Genomic DNA, 17968 nt, shown 5'->3' with positions numbered 1-17968 from the left:
AAGCTGTTAGCACCTCTATGGTTTAGATGTATGGACTTGAAATTGGGCAGTGAGTTGACCTGGTGTTAGAAATGTGCTTTTGCCTAAGTTATGAGCCTCTGAAAATCTTGATTTACACCTGCTGAGTGAAGACTTAGTGTGGCAGCCACATGCTGTAAGGAGCCTGCCTGCACTGAGTATGCTCCTGCAGAGGCTGCTCCCAGTAGAATGGAGAAGCATTTGCAGGGGAGACACTCTCTCTCCTGTGCTCTCATTGTTCCCCTTGCTGTTGTCCAGGCAGTGTGGAGGAAAAGGAGGAAATCTCTTGACTGGAAAGCAGAGGGGCGAGAAGTGTTGGTGGCAGAAGGAATGTGCAGAAGCCAGATGGTGAGAAGTAGCAGAGGGGGAGTGTGACGTTCCCCTCTGGTGTTATCTGGACTGGTGATCTGCTAGGTCACTCCAATCCTTGACTCTGGGAGCCAGCCTTACCCTGCTCTGCTGTGAGAATCCGCACAGCCTCTGGCATGTAAGCTGCTCCCAGCTACTTGAAACCGAATGATACTAGCCAATATCTCCGGTCCCAGACGTAACCCTAGGAACCTCCATCTTGCAGTGTCCAGTTATGCCTGCTGGATGCTGAAAGCTTATATGAGTTGGTCAATTTAACAAAGAAATTGATGTGTACCAGGCTTGTTATCCCAAGGGGAGTCTCTGACATGCTTCAAACCAAACAGATTTATTGACTATAAAGATAGATTTTAAGTGATTATAAGTCAAAGCATAACAAGTTGGATTCGGTCAAATGAAATGAAAGCAAAATGCATTCTAAGCTGATCTTAACACTTTCAATGCCCTTACAAACATAGATGCTTCTCACCACAGTCTGGCTGGTTGCCCTTCAGCCAGGCTCTCCCCTCTGATCAGTGCTTTAGTCGCTTGGTGGTGGTGTCTGTAGATGGAGGTAGAAGAGAGAGAGCGAGCATGGCAAACATCTCTCCCTTTTATCATGTTCTTTCGTCCGTCTTGGCTCTGCCCCCTTCAGAGTCTGGTGAGCATTACCTCATCGCAGTCGCAAACTGACCAAAGGAAGTGCGGGGTGACTCACTCAAGAGTCCAACAGATCCTTTTGTTGCTGCCTAGGCCAGGTCCTTTGTTCCTGTGAGGCTGGGCTGGGTTTGTCCCATACGTGTCCTGATGAGGTGTGAACTGCCTCTCTGCTCTTGGAGAGTTTTTGCCTGGGCTTATTTTATGCCATGAAGACACATTTTCAGCCTCATAAGTGTATACATGAAATTATAACCTATAACATTACTACAACATTACTGTAACAACAATTACTATAAAATCACTAGAACAACAAAGCTTAGTGCATCATGAGCCTTCTGAAGACACCCGACATGAAAAACTTTACATTGGATACCACACAATCATTTTATAAGGATGAATATAGGGGTATAGGGTGTCCCCATGAGGTACAGAATGTCACAGTGTGGTTGGCCAGGAACCATAGGATGGGGTTAACAGATAGGAAGAAGTGACTGAAGCTGGTTTTTGGGCAGGGTAGGGGTGGGTAGGAAGGGCGGTTGTAAAAGAAGCAAGGAGGCAGGAGCTGGGTTGGAATAAATAGAAGAGCTGGTGGACAAAGACAGGCTATGGGGCACATGGGCTTAATGCTCTAACCACCAGAGTACACTCTTCAGAATCTGAAATGTTGCTGATGGAACCTTAATTTGGCCTCTGTGTATGCGCATTATGATCTTTTATTGTATGATCTATTTCCCCATCCCTCCTCTCCCCTGCATCCCAGACCCTTGCCTTATTCAGTGCATAGGATGAGAACCAATCAGGGTTGTGTAGTGAATGAGACTGTCTGTAGGAACCCTGCTTCATTTGTTGCAGAAGTTGGAAGGTGTGTAGTGAATGAGATGGGATTGTAGGAAGAAACGATGGTCTACTGGTTAAGGAAATTAAGTGCCATCCTGAAGAATTAGATTCTATCCTTGCTTCTGCCACAGAGTTCCTATGTGATGTTGGGTAAGTCACTTAAATCAAACTTTTCACAGACTGTCATTAATTGTGTTTCTCATTTCCTGGGTGCCCAGTATGAGACACGTGTGACCAGATTTGCAGAAGTGCTAAGCCCTTGCAAATGGAGTCTTACGTGGCACTTTTCCTCAGTAGATGTCAAAGTACTTTATGAAGAAAGTCAGCATCATTATCCGATGGGGATACCACCACCTGTTCTCACAGGGATGTTGTGGAGATAAATTCACTAAGGTTTGTGAAGCACTTGGTGAGAGCATGATAGAAATGCCAAGCAGGAAACTAACAATTTTGTATTCAGCACAGGGTTTGGATGGTATATGTTAAATAAGGTTGGGGGGCATGCTTTGAATCAGTAGGATAAAAAGGAATATTGATTAACTACACACTCATGGAGTGAATCAGTTTGAAAAATAGTATATGATCATGTCACTAAAGACAGAGACTGCTGCATCATAATTCATAAACACAAGGGGACAGAATTAAGTTGCATGGACAGCGTTAATTATAGATTCGTAGATATTAAGGTCAGAAGGGACTATTATGATCATCTAGTCCGACCTCCTGCACAATGCAGGCCACAGAATCTCACCCACACACTCCTGCGATAAACCTCTCACCTATGTCTGAGCTATTGAAGTCCTCAAATCGTGGTTTAAAGACTTCAAGGAGCAGAGAATCCTCCAGCAAGTGACCCGTGCCCCATGCTACAGGGGAAGGCGAAAAACCTCTAGGTCCTCTTCCCATCTGCCCTCGAGGAAAATTCCTTCCCGACCCCAAATATGGCGATCAGCTGAACCCTGAGCATATGGGCAAGATTCACTAGCCAGATTCACCATTCTGACTTATCTAACGCACTAAGATTCTCTTTATTTGCACAAAGATGAAAACTGGAAGGTTGAGGTTACTCAAAGTGAAGAAATGGAGAGGACACGGAAGTTATAGCCAAACTGGCAGTTCCTAAACTATAGGCACTTGACTTTGCAAGTTTAACTTTCTTAATGTAGTGTGTTGAATATAATTTTATATACAGTTTTATCTTCCTTCTTATTCATCTCCATTTCCAAGATAAACAGTCCTAATCTTCTCACTTTTCATGAGAGCTCTTTCATACCCTAATCATTCTCCCCTTTCTCTGATTCCCCTCCACTTAATTCTGCAACAACAGAATTGAGATGGTGTTTTTGAGATGGTGACCACTACTGCATACAGAGTCCATATGATGGTGCAACATTTATACAGTGGAGTTATAATATCTTCTGTGTGAGTCTGCATTTCCATTTGTTGTTCATCCTAATATCTTGTTAGCTGTATCAAGTCAGGAAAGGGATCTGAGCATTATTGTGGACTGTAGTGAAGATGTGGACTCTGTGTGCTTGTAAAAAAAACAAACAAACAAAACAACCCAAACAAATTTAGAACTCCGTAAGGTATGAAAAGTTAAAGGGAAAAATTTGATTTATCAATGTTGAGTTCCATCTTAGCATTCAAGAAGTTAGAGCCTAAAAGCCCAAGTTCATTTCACAGTTTAGATAACTTATTTAGACTGGATAGGGAGTATGCAGTCCTAATACATTTTTGGAAATATCTTTGGGAGTATAGCTATGTTACAGCTGGTTCTACAGGTTTTTAATAATAGTCTTTGGAGGGAGGATGGAGCTGAAATACAATCTCACTTGCTGTTATATCAACCAAGCCAATGTCAGGTTTGAATGGTGTTCTGGTTTCAGGAATGCACTGAAGTAGCTTTGATAACTTTTGGTCCAAAACACCCCCTACATATAAAACTAAAAGGAGTACTTGTGGCACCTTAGAGACTAACAAATTTATTAGAGCATAAGCTTTCGTGAGCTACAGCTCACTTCATCGGATGCATTTGGTGGAAAAAACAGAGGAGAGATTTATATACACACACACAGAGAACATGAAACAATGGGTTTATCATACACACTGTAAGGAGAGTGATCACTTAAGATAAGCCATCACCAGCAGCGGGGGGGGGAAAGGAGGAAAACCTTTCATGGTGACAAGCAAGGTAGGCTAATTCCAGCAGTTAACAAGAATATCAGAGGAACAGTGGGGGGTGGGGTGGGAGGGAGAAATACCATGGGGAAATAGTTTTACTTTGTGTAATGACTCATCCATTCCCAGTCTCTATTCAAGCCTAAGTTAATTGTATCCAGTTTGCAAATTAATTCCAATTCAGCAGTCTCTCGTTGGAGTCTGTTTTTGAAGCTTTTTTGTTGAAGGATAGCCACTCTTAGGTCTGTGATCGAGTGACCAGAGAGATTGAAGTGTTCTCCAACTGGTTTTTGAATGTTATAATTCTTGACGTCTGATTTGTGTCCATTCATTCTTTTACGTAGAGACTGTCCAGTTTGGCCAATGTACGTGGCAGAGGGGCATTGCTGGCACATGATGGCATATATCACATTGGTAGATGCGCAGGTGAACGAGCCTCTGATAGTGTGGCTGATGTGATTAGGCCCTATGATGGTATCCCCTGAATAGATATGTGGACAGAGTTGGCAACGGGCTTTGTTGCAAGGATAGGTTCCTGGGTTAGTGGTTCTGTTGTGTGGTGTGTGGTTGCTGGTGAGTATTTGCTTCAGATTGGGGGGCTGTCTGTAAGCAAGGACTGGTCTGTCTCCCAAGATCTGTGAGAGTGATGGGTCTTCCTTTAGGATAGGTTGTAGATCCTTGATGATGCGTTGGAGAGGTTTTAGTTGGGGGCTGAAGGTGATGGCTAGTGGCGTTCTGTTGTTTTCTTTGTTGGGCCTGTCCTGTAGTAGGTGACTTCTGGGTACTCAGGACGACCCATCACTCTCACAGATCTTGGGAGACAGACCAGTCCTTTACTTACAGACAGCCCCCCAATCTGAAGCAAATATTCACCAGCAACCACACAACAGAACCACTAACCCAGGAACCTATCCTTGCAACAAAGCCCGTTGCCAACTCTGTCCACACATCTATTCAGGGGATACCATCATAGGGCCTAATCACATCAGCCACACTATCAGAGGCTCGTTCACCTGCGCATCTACCAATGTGATATATGCCATCATGTGCCAGCAATGCCCCTCTGCCACGTACATTGGCCAAACTGGACAGTCTCTACGTAAAAGAATGAATGGACACAAATCAGACGTCAAGAATTATAACATTCAAAAACCAGTTGGAGAACACTTCAATCTCTCTGGTCACTCGATCACAGACCTAAGAGTGGCTATACTTCAACAAAAAAGCTTCAAAAACAGACTCCAACGAGAGACTGCTGAATTGGAATTAATTTGCAAACTGGATACAATTAACTTAGGCTTGAATAGAGACTGGGAATGGATGAGTCATTACACAAAGTAAAACTATTTCCCCATGGTATTTCTCCCTCCCACCCCACCCCCCACTGTTCCTCTGATATTCTTGTTAACTGCTGGAATTAGCCTACCTTGCTTGTCACCATGAAAGGTTTTCCTCCTTTCCCCCCCCTGCTGCTGGTGATGGCTTATCTTAAGTGATCACTCTCCTTACAGTGTGTATGATAAACCCATTGCTTCATGTTCTCTGTGTGTGTGTATATAAATCTCTCCTCTGTTTTTTTCCACCAAATGCACCACTTCCGATGAAGTGAGCTGTAGCTCACGAAAGCTTATGCTCTAATAAATTTTATTCTCTAAGGTGCCACAAGTACTCCTTTTCTTTTTGCGAATACAGACTAACACGGCTGCTACTCTGAAACCTACATATAAAACTATATCTTTTTTCTTCAGTATACTGCCTTTTATCATAGATATACTCTGCTCCCTTAGCTTGTTTTCATTCTTTCGTATTACTTTAACTGCTGTTGGCACATCTTATTTATCCTTTTCTACCCTCTAGTCCTGGGCAACTCGTGGTAATGCTGGTGGAGGGAAGATGAGCAGGATAGCAAATTCCCACTTCAGGCAGTAGTGTGGTCTGGCCAGAGTCTATTTTCTGTCACAGTTTTGCCCTTATTGCATTGACTGGTTATGCAAAGAAGCTGGAAAAGTTCAAAAACCAAGGGAAGGGAGGGGGAAGATTCCTAACTGAGGGAGATGTATACAGTATGAGATTTCAGGAAGAAGCCACAGTTGCAGGTCCCATTTCTGAAAACACGGTGCCCATAGCACACCCACTTTCTCTTCCCTCCTCAGCACACCTTAAAAACAAAAATAAACTTTGAGGACTTTCCTGGGGAAATAATGACATACATAAGTGCAAGGGCCCTGTTTTCCTTGTTCAATCCCATCTGGCCCTAGGAGAGAATAGGAACCTGCTGTTACAGCCTGACAATATCCCGAACAGATCTTATGGAATTAAATAAAATTAAACAAAGTTAAACCTTATTGAATTAGAATTAATACCTTTTGGGGGTAAGTTTGATCAAAAATGCAGTTGTTTGTGTGTTGTTGTGGCATTGTAGAAGATAGAAAATGCAGCTTTTTTTCCCTATGGTGTTAATTCTTACTTTGCAAGCATAGGAAAGAAGAAATAAGGTGGGGAAGGAAAAAGGTGTGTGTGTGTGTGTGTGTGTGTGTGTGTGTGTGTGTGTGTGTGTGACATTCCTGGTGGTGGTCAGGATTTAGCTGAATCTGATAGAGGTGGCAATATCATCTGGGTCCCTCTTGGCCTGGTCTGGTCAGGACATCTCTTGGGATCAGGATGACAAATGCCCAACGATGTTACAGTTGATCCTAAGAGACAGCGGGAGGTAGCAGCCATGATGGTGAAGCTCATTTCTTCCCCTTCTTTCAGTCAGCATTTGTCCCCCTTTACTACTGCTCGGCCAATTTCCCTTTTTCTTTAAGGACCACAAAAGAGAGCAATGGGCATAGTAGTTCATTCTTGCATTATTTTGTCTACCAGTAGGCCTGATTTCCAACACACCAATTTTGGTTTATTGACTCTCACTTTTTGTATTTGCTAGACATGATCTTAATACAGTCCTTGAGTTATATCAATAGGCCTTTTTGTTTGGAATAATTCAGTCTCGCTTTTTTGCACCTTTACCCATCAACATTTTTGTTAAGTTATTGTGACATTTTATACGCTTTATTTCACTTTTCACTCTTGAGCTCTCAATTAAGATAAATTTGTGGGGTAATTATTTCAATTCCACTCTACTGATGCATAAGGCTGTCAGAGGCAGCAAGCTGTTTGGTGACTCACTTGAAAAAATTGTTTGAGCCAGGAAGCATAGGTTCTCAATAAGTTGCAACTTCCTTAAAAGGCAAAGACACCATCAATCAAATCTGTCACTCCAGAGTGCTAACATTCAGTAATAAATGCCTTGCTGACTTGTTTCTTCTCTGGGATTAATTCTCCAACTTTCAGAATAAAATGTTAATCTCAGACCCCTTCCAGAAAAATCAGATTTAGTGTAAAATGCCTTTTTAATATGAAAAGAGGCCATGCGAAAATGGCATGATATTACTCAGTATATTCTGCTCCCAGGGTATATTCAGAATTGATGTGCAAAATTTGTTTTGCTTTTTACTCCTCATAGCATTTCAGAGCCAGAATGTTTGAGGAAGAGTAAATGTATTCTGTTCTTGTACATGAATAGAATTGTTTACAAGCCCACTGAGTGCAATGGCAATACACTGGTATTGCAGCAGGGCTCAATATAAAGGCAAACTTGTGTAAATAAAGACTTAATTTGGCCTGTAGAAACTCTTGCTACTGGTGGAAGAGTCAGCTGGGGAGGAAGAATAGTTAATGTATAGAGTACTGGACTGCAAAATTGGGTTTAATTTCTGGCTTGGCCAAAGACTTTGGGAGCTTGGCAAGTCAATTAACTTATTCTTTGTGTCAGGCATAAGGGGCGAATTGAACCCACATCCTAGAGTACTCTAATCAGTGAGCTAAAGGTTATAAGCTAGACCTTCTCCCCCTCAAAACCCTTCCCTCAAAGCATTTTTTTAAAATAGTCCTCTTTGGCTTTTGTCAAAATGCAAAAAATCTAAACAAAATTGTCTTGAAATGGGTTGAAACAGAATGTTTTGTTTCAGCATTTACTAAAATGTCTTTTTTTTTTTTTCCCTTTTTCTTTTTTTTTTTTTTTTTTTTTTTGGTTTGGTAGACACTTTTGTGAACTCTACACACATTTTCTAACAGTTCAGGATCAACTGAAGCTGCAATTTTTGGCAAATAAGTAATTTGCTGAAAAATTGTGCCTAGTTCTGCCTCAGAGTACACCTTGCATTGACTTCAGACTGCAAACGTTCATTGGCTTTTTTGACTTGTTGAAGGTGGCTTTGGTTGCAACGTAGTATGGGCTATTCATTTACCAATTTTTTGTTTTGAATTTCTGTTCTCACAGTAAGAATGTTAGTGAGGCCCTACACTTATTCTTTTTCAGCATAAATGAGCATTCAAAGGTTTTTTTTCCATTAAAAATCATTTTTATCCACCCAGGTTAACTGCAACTAGCTGCCATTGACAAAATTTAATTTGTTGATGTTAATGATGGACTGATTTATTTTCAGATCTCCATAGAGAATGATTACCTAGGTCCCAGGAGAATTGAGAGCCTACAAAAAGAAGATGCAGATTGGCAGCGGAAAGCCCACATGGCTGTCCTTTCTATTCAGAATCTTACTGTTAAGTACTTCGAAATAACAGCCAAAGCACAGAAAGGTAACCATTTTCCACTGTCTTATTTTTTTCACATAAAGGTTATTTGAAATGGAAGTTGAATTTTAATAGTTCACTTTTTTCCCCCTTTTTAAAAAAAGGATCTGAGAAACTACAGGCCTCTTAGTTTGACCCTAGTTGTATGAAAGGTCTTGGAACAAATTTTGAAAGAGAAAGTACTTAAGGGCATAGATGTTGATGGTAATTGGGATAAAATGCAACATGGTTTTACAAAAGATAGATTGTGCAAGACCAACCTGCTCTCCTTCTTTGAGAAGATAACTGATTTTTTAGACAACGGCAATGAAGTACTTCTAATCTACCTGGATTTCACTAAGGCATTTGATAAGGTTCCACATGGGAAATTATTTGTTAAATTGGAGTAGTTGGGGATTAGTATGAAAATTGAAAGGTGGATAAGGAACTGATTAAAGGGAGACGACAATGTGCCATACTGAAAGGTGAATTGTCAGGCTGGAGGGAGGTTACTAGTGGAGTTCCTCAGGGATCGGTCTTAGGACCAATCTTATTTAATATTTTTATTATGGTACTTGGCACAGAAAGTGGAAATGTCCTAATAAAATGTGCAGATGACACAAAGTGGGGAGGTATTGCCAATATAGAGGAGGACTGGAATATCATACAAGAAGATCTGGATGCCCTTATAAACTGGAGTAATAGAAATGGGATAAAATTTAATAGAGCAAAGTGCAAGGTCATGCATGTAGGGACTAACAAGAAGAATTTTTGCTATAAACTGGGTATGTATCAGTTGGGAGTGACAGAGGAGGAGAAAGATCTGGGTGTATTGGTTGATCACAGGATGACAATAACCCGCCAATGTGATGCAGCTGTGGAAAAGGCTAATGCAGTCCTAGGATGCATCAGGCGAGGCATTTCCAGTAGAGACAGGGAAGTGTTAGTACCACTGTGCAAGACACTGGTGTGACCTCATCTGGAATACTGTGTGAAATTCTGGTTTAAGAAAGATGAATTCAAATTGAAACAGGTGCAGAGAAGGGCTCCAAGATTATCCCAGTAATGGAAAAATCTACTTTATGAGAGGAGACTCAAAGAGATGGGCTTGTTTAGCTTAACCAAAAGAAGGCTGTGGGGAGACCTGATTGCTCTTTATAAATACATTAGAGGGATAAATAACAGGGTGGAAAAGGAGTTATTTAAGTAAAGCACCAATGCAGACACAAGAACAAATGGATATAAACTGGCCCTCAACAAATTTAGGCTTGAAATTGGATGAAGGTTTCTAACCATCAGAGGAGTGAAGTTCTCAAACAGCCTTCCAAACAGAGCAGTAGGGGCAAAAAACCTAACTGGCATCAAGACTGCGCTTGATAGGTTTATGGAGAGATGTTATGATGAGACTGCCCTCAATGGCATGTAGCTGATCTGTGACTGATAGCAACGTCGCCAACGGCCAGTAATGGGACAGTAGATGGAGAGGGCTCCGAGTTACTACAGGCAAATCTTTCCTAGCTGTCTGGCTGGTAGGTGTTGCCGACATGCTCTGGGTCTAACTAATTACCATAGTTGGGGTTGGGAAGGAATTATCCACTGGGTTAGATTGGCAGAGACCCTGGGGGGTTTTCGTCGTCTTCCGCAGCATGGGACATGGGTCACTTGCAGGTTTAAACTAGAATAAATGGTGGATTCTCTGTAACTTGAAGTCTTTAAATCATGATTGAGGATTTCAGTAACTCAGCCAGAGGTTATGGGTCTATTAAAGGATAGGTGAGGTTCTTTGGCCTGCAACGTGCAGGAGGTCAGACAAGAATCAATGATCACAATGGTCCCTTCTGACCTTAAAGTCTGTGGTGTTGTGCTTTTCTTTCCCTTAGAGGAAAGTAGAGCTCCCCCCCCCCATCCTGTTTCTGCCTGTCCATCTCTCTCTTTAATCGGTCCTCCTTCTTGAACAACCACAATAGCAAACAAAAATGCCCCCTCAATGCAATCGTGTTTGTGCTCCTGCACAGCAGCACTTTTTGTGATTAGGCAACCCCCATGCAGACTAGAATTCCTGCAGGATATTCTTCTTTTTCAGGCAAGTGGAAATGTCCATAATATGTCTATAATGTCAGTTTTGTCTCACTCTTTCATCTGACTCAGCTTTTCTTGTTCCTTTCTCTCATCAGTTAGACCGTACATAACAGTAGAATCTTGTAAACCTATGTTATCTTGCTACCCTACTTAGAGAATACTTTACCCAGGTTCATCTGCAGAAGGTATTTGCTGGTTGGAAGTCTGGCAACTAAGGCCTTTTCTATATTAGAAAATGCACCAGTTTGACTAAATCAATTTAAAAGTCATTCTAGTTAAACCCTAAAGTAGACATGCTTAAATTGGTCTAACCCTTCCTTGTATTGATTTAGCTTAAGTTAGTATCTTACCAATGCAAGCTACACTGATTTAAGCAAGGGTTAAACTTGCTTAACTACAGTGAATTTTTAAAGACATCATTTAGTTAAATAGGTGCATTGTGTATTATAGACAAGACTTTAAGTCAGAGCACGTTAACTGATAAAGAAAAATGTTTTCCTGTGACTGACTTGCCATCAATGTAGGTGAAGTAGCTGGAATGGTCCCTTGAAAAAAATGTGTTAATTACTTAACGTTAAACAATCTGTTCCACCGTGTATTTAGTTGTGACACTCTGAATAGGTTTCCCAGACCTGAAGAAGAGCTCTGTGTAAGCTCAAAAGCTTGTGTCTCTCACCAACAGAAGGTGGTCCAATAAAAGATGTTACCTCACCCATCTCATCTCCAATATCCTGGGACTGACATGGCTACAACACTGCATCCATCCATCCCTCTGTTGTCTCTTGGCTTATATTTAGATTGTCAGGTCTTTTGGGCAGCTCTTTTTGTTCATATTTGTACAGTGCGTGCCATAATGGGGCCCTCATCTATGATTAGGGCTCCTAGCCTCTATGGTAATAATAAAAAATGACAGGTTTCAGAGTAGCAGCCGTGTTAGTCTGTATTCGCAAAAAGAAAAGGAGTACTTGTGGCACCTTAGAGACTAACAAATTTATTAGAAAAAAAAAATGACAGATTTTGTTACTGAGTAAGGAAGCAAGGTGTGAGCAACCATGTTACTAGCTTGCCACTCAACAGCTGTCCCTTACTGAGGGTACCACTGCTTTAAATACCTGGGCCTGGTTTTAGGCCTAAATTTCTTTGAGGATCTGGGGCCTGGAGACGGATTGCTTCATCTGTGAAATCCTGAATTTCAGCCAGTTTTGCTTAGCAGAAGTGTTCAAATAATGTCATGTAATTGCCCTGCATAGTTTAAATCAGTGAATGGTTTTCTGTCTCAGCCCAAGTAGTGGTTGATGCTCAAGATAAATGAGTCCTAATCTTGATCAGGCAAGGGACTTCTGCTATCCTAGAAGGTTCCTGAAGAAGTTCTGATTCATCTGGTTATGACCAGGTCTTCCTGTACTCTGTATGGTTACCTTGAACCTAATTCTGTAGTAAGGAGACTGGATTTTCCAACAGCTTCAAATTTTAAAATAAAATGTTTTTGGTAACGTTAAATACACAGTCTAATATCAAATTGAACACCATAGTGAATATTGTAAAGTGTAATTTTGTTGCCCCATAATTATTAATTTTCTTAGTGCTGCAGATTTGTATTGAACACACAACTGCATTGTAGAAGTTGTTAAGGGTAGCTGGAGGCTTTGGTAGGTAGAAAATGACATTTGGGTTCTTAGCAGTTGGGAACATATGGGAGGCAGTTTAGAATTTTAGGCTAAACATATCAGCTGGATATTTCTGTTAAATCAGGGGCCTCAACCTGGAGATCATAAATAAATATTGGGAAGTTGCAATTATGTTCCCCCTCACATATTGCTATTTGGAGGCAGGTAGTGGTTCCTTCTGGAGATACTTTGTACCATTGTGCTAAAATGAATAGTAGTGAAATAATATTGGCATTTAGATTGCCATTATAAGGGCTCAAAGATAACGCTCAGTAGGTAAATGTGGAAGCTTACACTTATTTTAAAGACATTATTCAGGCTGTTTACAGACTCGGGTCTCTATCATTCATTTGGAAAGTTTTCTTTGCAACCAGTAAAGCTAAAACGTAGGGCCCTGGAAGTATCATAGAATCATAGCCCTGGTCTGCACTGGCAGGGGGATCGATCCAAGTTACACAACTTCAGCTATGTGAATAACAAAGCTGAAGTTGACATACTTAGATCGACTTACCGTGGTGTCTTCACAGTGGTTAGTCGACTGCTGCTGCCCCCCCCCCTTTGACTCCACCTGTGCCTCTCGCGGAGCTGGAGTCGATGGGAGAGCGCTTGGGGGGTCGATTTATCGCATCTAGACTAGATGCGATAAATCGATCCCCGCTGAATCGATGGCTGCCCACCGGTCCGGCTGGGAGTGTAGACATATCCTTAGATATGTAGGATTGGAAGGGACCTTGTAGGTCATCTAGTCCAGTCTCTTGCACTGAAACAGGACAGAATATTATTTAGATCAGAGGTTTCTAGACTTTTCTTATTGTATACCCACTTCCAGATCAACCAGCTGCTTGCGTACCCCCAGTGATGCTGTGTATATAAGAAAGGTGACCATTTATATCACTGTTACCACTGTAACACAGTTTCCATAAATCTGGTACAAAGTATGGCATATAAGGCATCAATGGAAAAATTATGATTTGCTAAGTATGATTATCTTCTTTATATGCATGTCATCTTTGTATCTGAAGTTATGAATATTGGCTATGTACTTGTATCTTAAAATTGTATTTGTGGGTGACTTCCCCAGATAGCTGTCTCGCCCTAATGTAAACCTATGTCAGAGGTTTTCAAACTGCCACTCTCGAGCTGCGTGTGGCTCTTTTTACAGTTAAAATGCGGCTGCCCCTCCTCCCCCTTTCTCTGTGTACCAGACTGGGGCAGGGAGTTCGGGGTTTCAGCCCCATGGGAGATGCCTGCCTGGGGTTGGGCCTTCAGCAGCAGCGGGGCACAAGCCCCGAGCCCCAGCAGGCACCTCCCATGTGGCTGAAGCCCTAAGACACTCCCCCCACCGCAGGGCTGAAGCCCCAAGACCCCTGCCACAGGACAGAAGCCCCGAGCCCCAGCAGGTGTGCCTGGTTCTCAAACTTTTGAAGATTATTGTATGTGGCTCAGAGGGTCAGTAAGTTTGGCCACCCCTGAGCTATGTATTGATGGCCCATTAAGATCACTCCACTCTCTCATGTGGCCCATTGAAGAAACTCATCCTGCTCAGCAGGTCTTCCTGTGGATGTCTCAGACAGTGAGGAGCCAATGGCCACCCCTTGTGATTCAGCAAAACCTATACGGACATGTGATATGTTCATGTGACTCCGGACTCCATCGTGGCCAGTAATTTTCCATACACAGGCTGTGGGCTTTCTTTGGGACAGTAAATTTCCATGCACATGGCAAAGAATAGTAAAGACACATGAGACAACTCCATTTTGCTTCTTTCCTGCTCTAATTCTCTGGGCTGTGGATTTAAAACTAAAAGGAGCATCTTGAACTATGGCTGAGGACCTTCCAATCTTTTGGAAGTTACCAGAGACTTTTACAAGCCAGCAGTTTATTCCATCATTGCTACAAACCTGATATAAGGATTTTGTAATCATTTTTGTATGTATATGATCTGTTAACAATTTATAACTCTCTCTTCTTTTATTAATAAATCTTTTGATTAGTTTACTAAGGATTGGCTGACAGCATATTTTAGTAAGATCTAAGATACATATTGACCTGTCAATAAGTGTCTGAACCTCACATATGGTGAAATGGGTTTTCAATAACTTCTCAATATATTAAACTTGGCTGTCTGGATGGGAGCCAAGGGCTGGAATGCCTAAAGGGGACTGCGTATTGGCTTCTGGTTAACCGGTGTGGTACTTCAGAAGCTGTTTTATTACTAGTGAATCTTACTATAGAATATACCACCAGCTTTGGGGATTGCCTGCCCTATTTTTTGCAGTCTACCCTTAGTGTGGCATTCTCAGTGTGGTCCATCCCAGGCACCCTGTCACACCCACTTGCAGATCTACCAGTTGCCCATGTCCCCTACCCTTCTCCGCACTGATAGTGTGTGTTTTCTTCTTAACACTACCTGTTTTTAGCCATTTGTCCATATTTCACTGTTACGTAGAGATATAGTTATAGTGCGACGTAGACAACTGAAAAAAAGCCCCTGTAAAAGTTCTGAGCTCCGTTAGATTGGACAGTTTCTGGGCAACTGAACCCAGGCTGTTTGATTATTGGAGGTGATGGCTCTCTACATCAGCATCTCTGTATATCTGTGTTCTCATTGTAAACTACCTTATTTTATATAACAAATTCCCACAGAGTTTTAAAGCTTTTTCTGGTTAGCCTATTAGGAAAATGCAGTAAATAAAATAATAAATCCAGCATTATGTAATTTCTCCCACATACCCCCTTGAGATGTCTGAGGGAGGGGGTGTTCCAGGGGGTTTGCATGTTCTTGTTGTTTATTTTAAAGCCTTAGATTCTCTGTCAGTGGGTAGCTTTTGTGGCTGAAGAACTATGGAGTACAATGATAAACCTGGAAACTTAACATGGCGAGTGCCTCAAACAAAGTAAACAGAAATTTGAAACAAACTAGGTTTCTAAAATTTTACTAAATTTCAAACTGTCTGCAGTGGTCAGGAGCCGGAGTACAATGGAGACTGATAGTTCTGGGGAGATTATGTAGTTGCAGAAATCGTGCATCATGTTTAAGCTCCTGGAAACTTATTTTCATAAGAGCTATTACTATGGTGGAAATTGTTGATGTGTTTATTGGAATTGTGATAGCGCTATCAAATTGTATATGAAATTTGACAGCACATCAAATTTTGTGTATTTTATCTGTATTAACGGAGCTCTGTTTTTCTTTTACAGCTGTGTATGATCGAATGCGAGCAGATCAGAAAAAGTTTGGTAAGGCAGCATGGGCGGCAGCAGTAGAACGTATGGAAAAGTTGCAGTATGCAGTTTCTAAGGAGTCACTGCAGCTGATGAGAGCTAAGGAAATCTGTTTGGAGCAGAAGAAACATGCGCTGAAAGAAGAGGTAATTTCTCATACAAATCTATTTAAAATTAAAAATATTGGGATTTGTTGTGAATTAATTCTGAGTTTAATTTTCTTAAAGATTTTTATGTAAACATTTATATGGCTACTTACAAAAAAAATCTCTAATTTTTTACCATTGCAGACTGAGATGGTGCCATCAGTCTTGTTGGGCAGATGGCAGCAAGTTGCAATGTAGATATTGTATTTGTACCATTTTCCTTCCATATTTTCCGGTACCCTGTGTTGTCCCCTTCCTTGTACTGTTTAATAAGCAGTCTAGAAACTCTTTGAGAAGACATGTTTTAGTAATCTTAAAATTACTGACAATCTTAGTGGAGCAAATAGAATGGGAGTGTGGAGGGGAGGAGTAGGATCAGAAATCTCCTAGTGTATAATCTCAGCACATCATTGTTCCAAAGAGCTCTTGGAGGCTTGAGAGCAGCACTGGATCTACAGTGGCTCAGTGTACATCAACATCTGAGATCCAGAAAAAGGTGACAGTCTCCCCCCTTCCCCCAACAAAAACAACCCACCAAAAATCACTGTCTATGGGGAGTGGGGGTGAGGGGAAATGCTAGCATACTTGGTGAAAGCTGCAGAAGCAAGAAGCTTTGTTTTAGGTTTTCATTGTCTATAAGTGGAAAATTCTTGCTCCTTCAACTTTCATGAAGGATGTTACTCACTTTGTTTTTGTGATGTTTGTGTGTCAATTTTTACTATAAATGACTAGAATTCTACTGAATTTCCAATTTGCTATAACCATGGATATGTAAACCTGGCTCTTTCTCTCTCAAGAAGTATTTAAGCCTGTTTCACTAGCCAAAATGATTCCAGAATCATTGAATCATGTGCACAAACAGAATCTTCTAACTTTGATTTCAACACAGAATTTTCCATGTGAACAAATCTCTATACTGTAAAATCATATTATCACTTTTATCACAAATTAGCGCATTAAAAAGATAAATACAAAGTAGCATTGTTTGGATGCCGTTCCTATGTTGGAAAGTGCAACAAACCGCTCCTTGGACTTAAACACTTATGCCTGATCTATTTTTTGTAAATTCAGATTTTTCTCCTCAGTTTTTGAATCCTTGCATCTAAACGTGCTTCTTATTGGCTTCTTATTGTGTGCTTTATCCACTAAACTTATGATGGTCTCTGAAGCCCCATAGTGTAATCATGGCGTTATTACATGGTCGGCCAGGACCAATCTGCTGCTTCCTTACTGTGGTAAAAACAGTCATAGAGTATATCTATGGTCTGTCTCTCTATATGCATATGAGCTAGGGAATAGGTTGAGTAATTAATATAGCCCTTATATGCATCTTCTAAAGTTATTTATTTGTAACTGTCTGTTGTATTCAGGGAATAGTAGGATGGCTGGCATGTAGCTGACTAATTTCTGTAAATCTCTATGGATAACTAAAAAAGGTTGCTTAAGGGATAGTGTCTTAACATTTTAGAAGTTGTGATTTGAAATCCTGTTAAGGCTGTTGTCCTTATAATGTTTCTGTCAACTTTTTCATCGTAATGATACATTCTTTTCACTCTTCTTAAATAAACTAAATTAAAACAAAACTGTATATTGCCTTTTCCTATATACAAGCTGGAAAAAGAGCACTCCAATTCCAAAAAGATATCTGTTGAAAAAGCCATTTTAGAAAAGGTGATAGCTGTTCAAATTGATCACGTTAAAATAAGCCACTCTTGAAGGTAGTGCAGTCTCTGCTTTTAAAGCCTTGCCTAAAATAGCATCATCAGTGCAGGGAGCTGGACTAGATGACCTCTAGAGAGCCTTTCCTGCCCTACATTTCTGTGATTAGGGCCATAATACATTACTGATGCAGCTTCACTGGTGATAGCCTTGGTGGAAGATGTACTGTGGTAAGGGTTCATGGATTTTTACCACCATCTGTACCTCTGCTTCCTTTTTTGCTACATTGGTGGAACCTTACCAGTATTGAATTGTGAATACTTATTTGCCAGTATATCCACAGTCTTGGAACTTATAAATCAACACCTGGGGCCTCTGAATTGGAGACAAAGGGACAAGCTAGTCTTCCCCCCGCCCCACCTCATAGTTAAAACGTAACCCTTTTCTATTGTGGTCTGTAAGAACAGCCACATCTTTACATAACTAAATTTCTGTTTCCCCATTGTACCTCCTAAATTCCATCTGTGGTTTCTGTGC

At 41.1% G+C, this 17968-nt stretch overlaps 1 protein-coding gene across 2 annotated transcripts in view; it reads left to right on the top strand.

The window, feature by feature from the left end:
* JMY (junction mediating and regulatory protein, p53 cofactor) overlaps positions 1 to 17968 on the top strand; it is a 143039-nt gene that overhangs the window by 47456 nt on the left and 77615 nt on the right. For both annotated transcript variants that reach the window (XM_038401940.2, XM_043514636.1), the window contains exons 3-4: positions 8532 to 8682; positions 15603 to 15772. In XM_038401940.2, coding sequence (XP_038257868.1) covers positions 8532 to 8682; positions 15603 to 15772 — 321 coding nt within the window. The remainder of the gene's footprint in view (positions 1 to 8531; positions 8683 to 15602; positions 15773 to 17968) is intronic.

Source organism: Dermochelys coriacea, chromosome 5 (assembly GCF_009764565.3).
Source record: "Dermochelys coriacea isolate rDerCor1 chromosome 5, rDerCor1.pri.v4, whole genome shotgun sequence".
NCBI lineage: Eukaryota > Metazoa > Chordata > Testudines > Dermochelyidae > Dermochelys > Dermochelys coriacea.
Note: the sequence above shows the minus strand (reverse complement) of the source record. Positions and strands in the feature narration are given on the sequence as shown.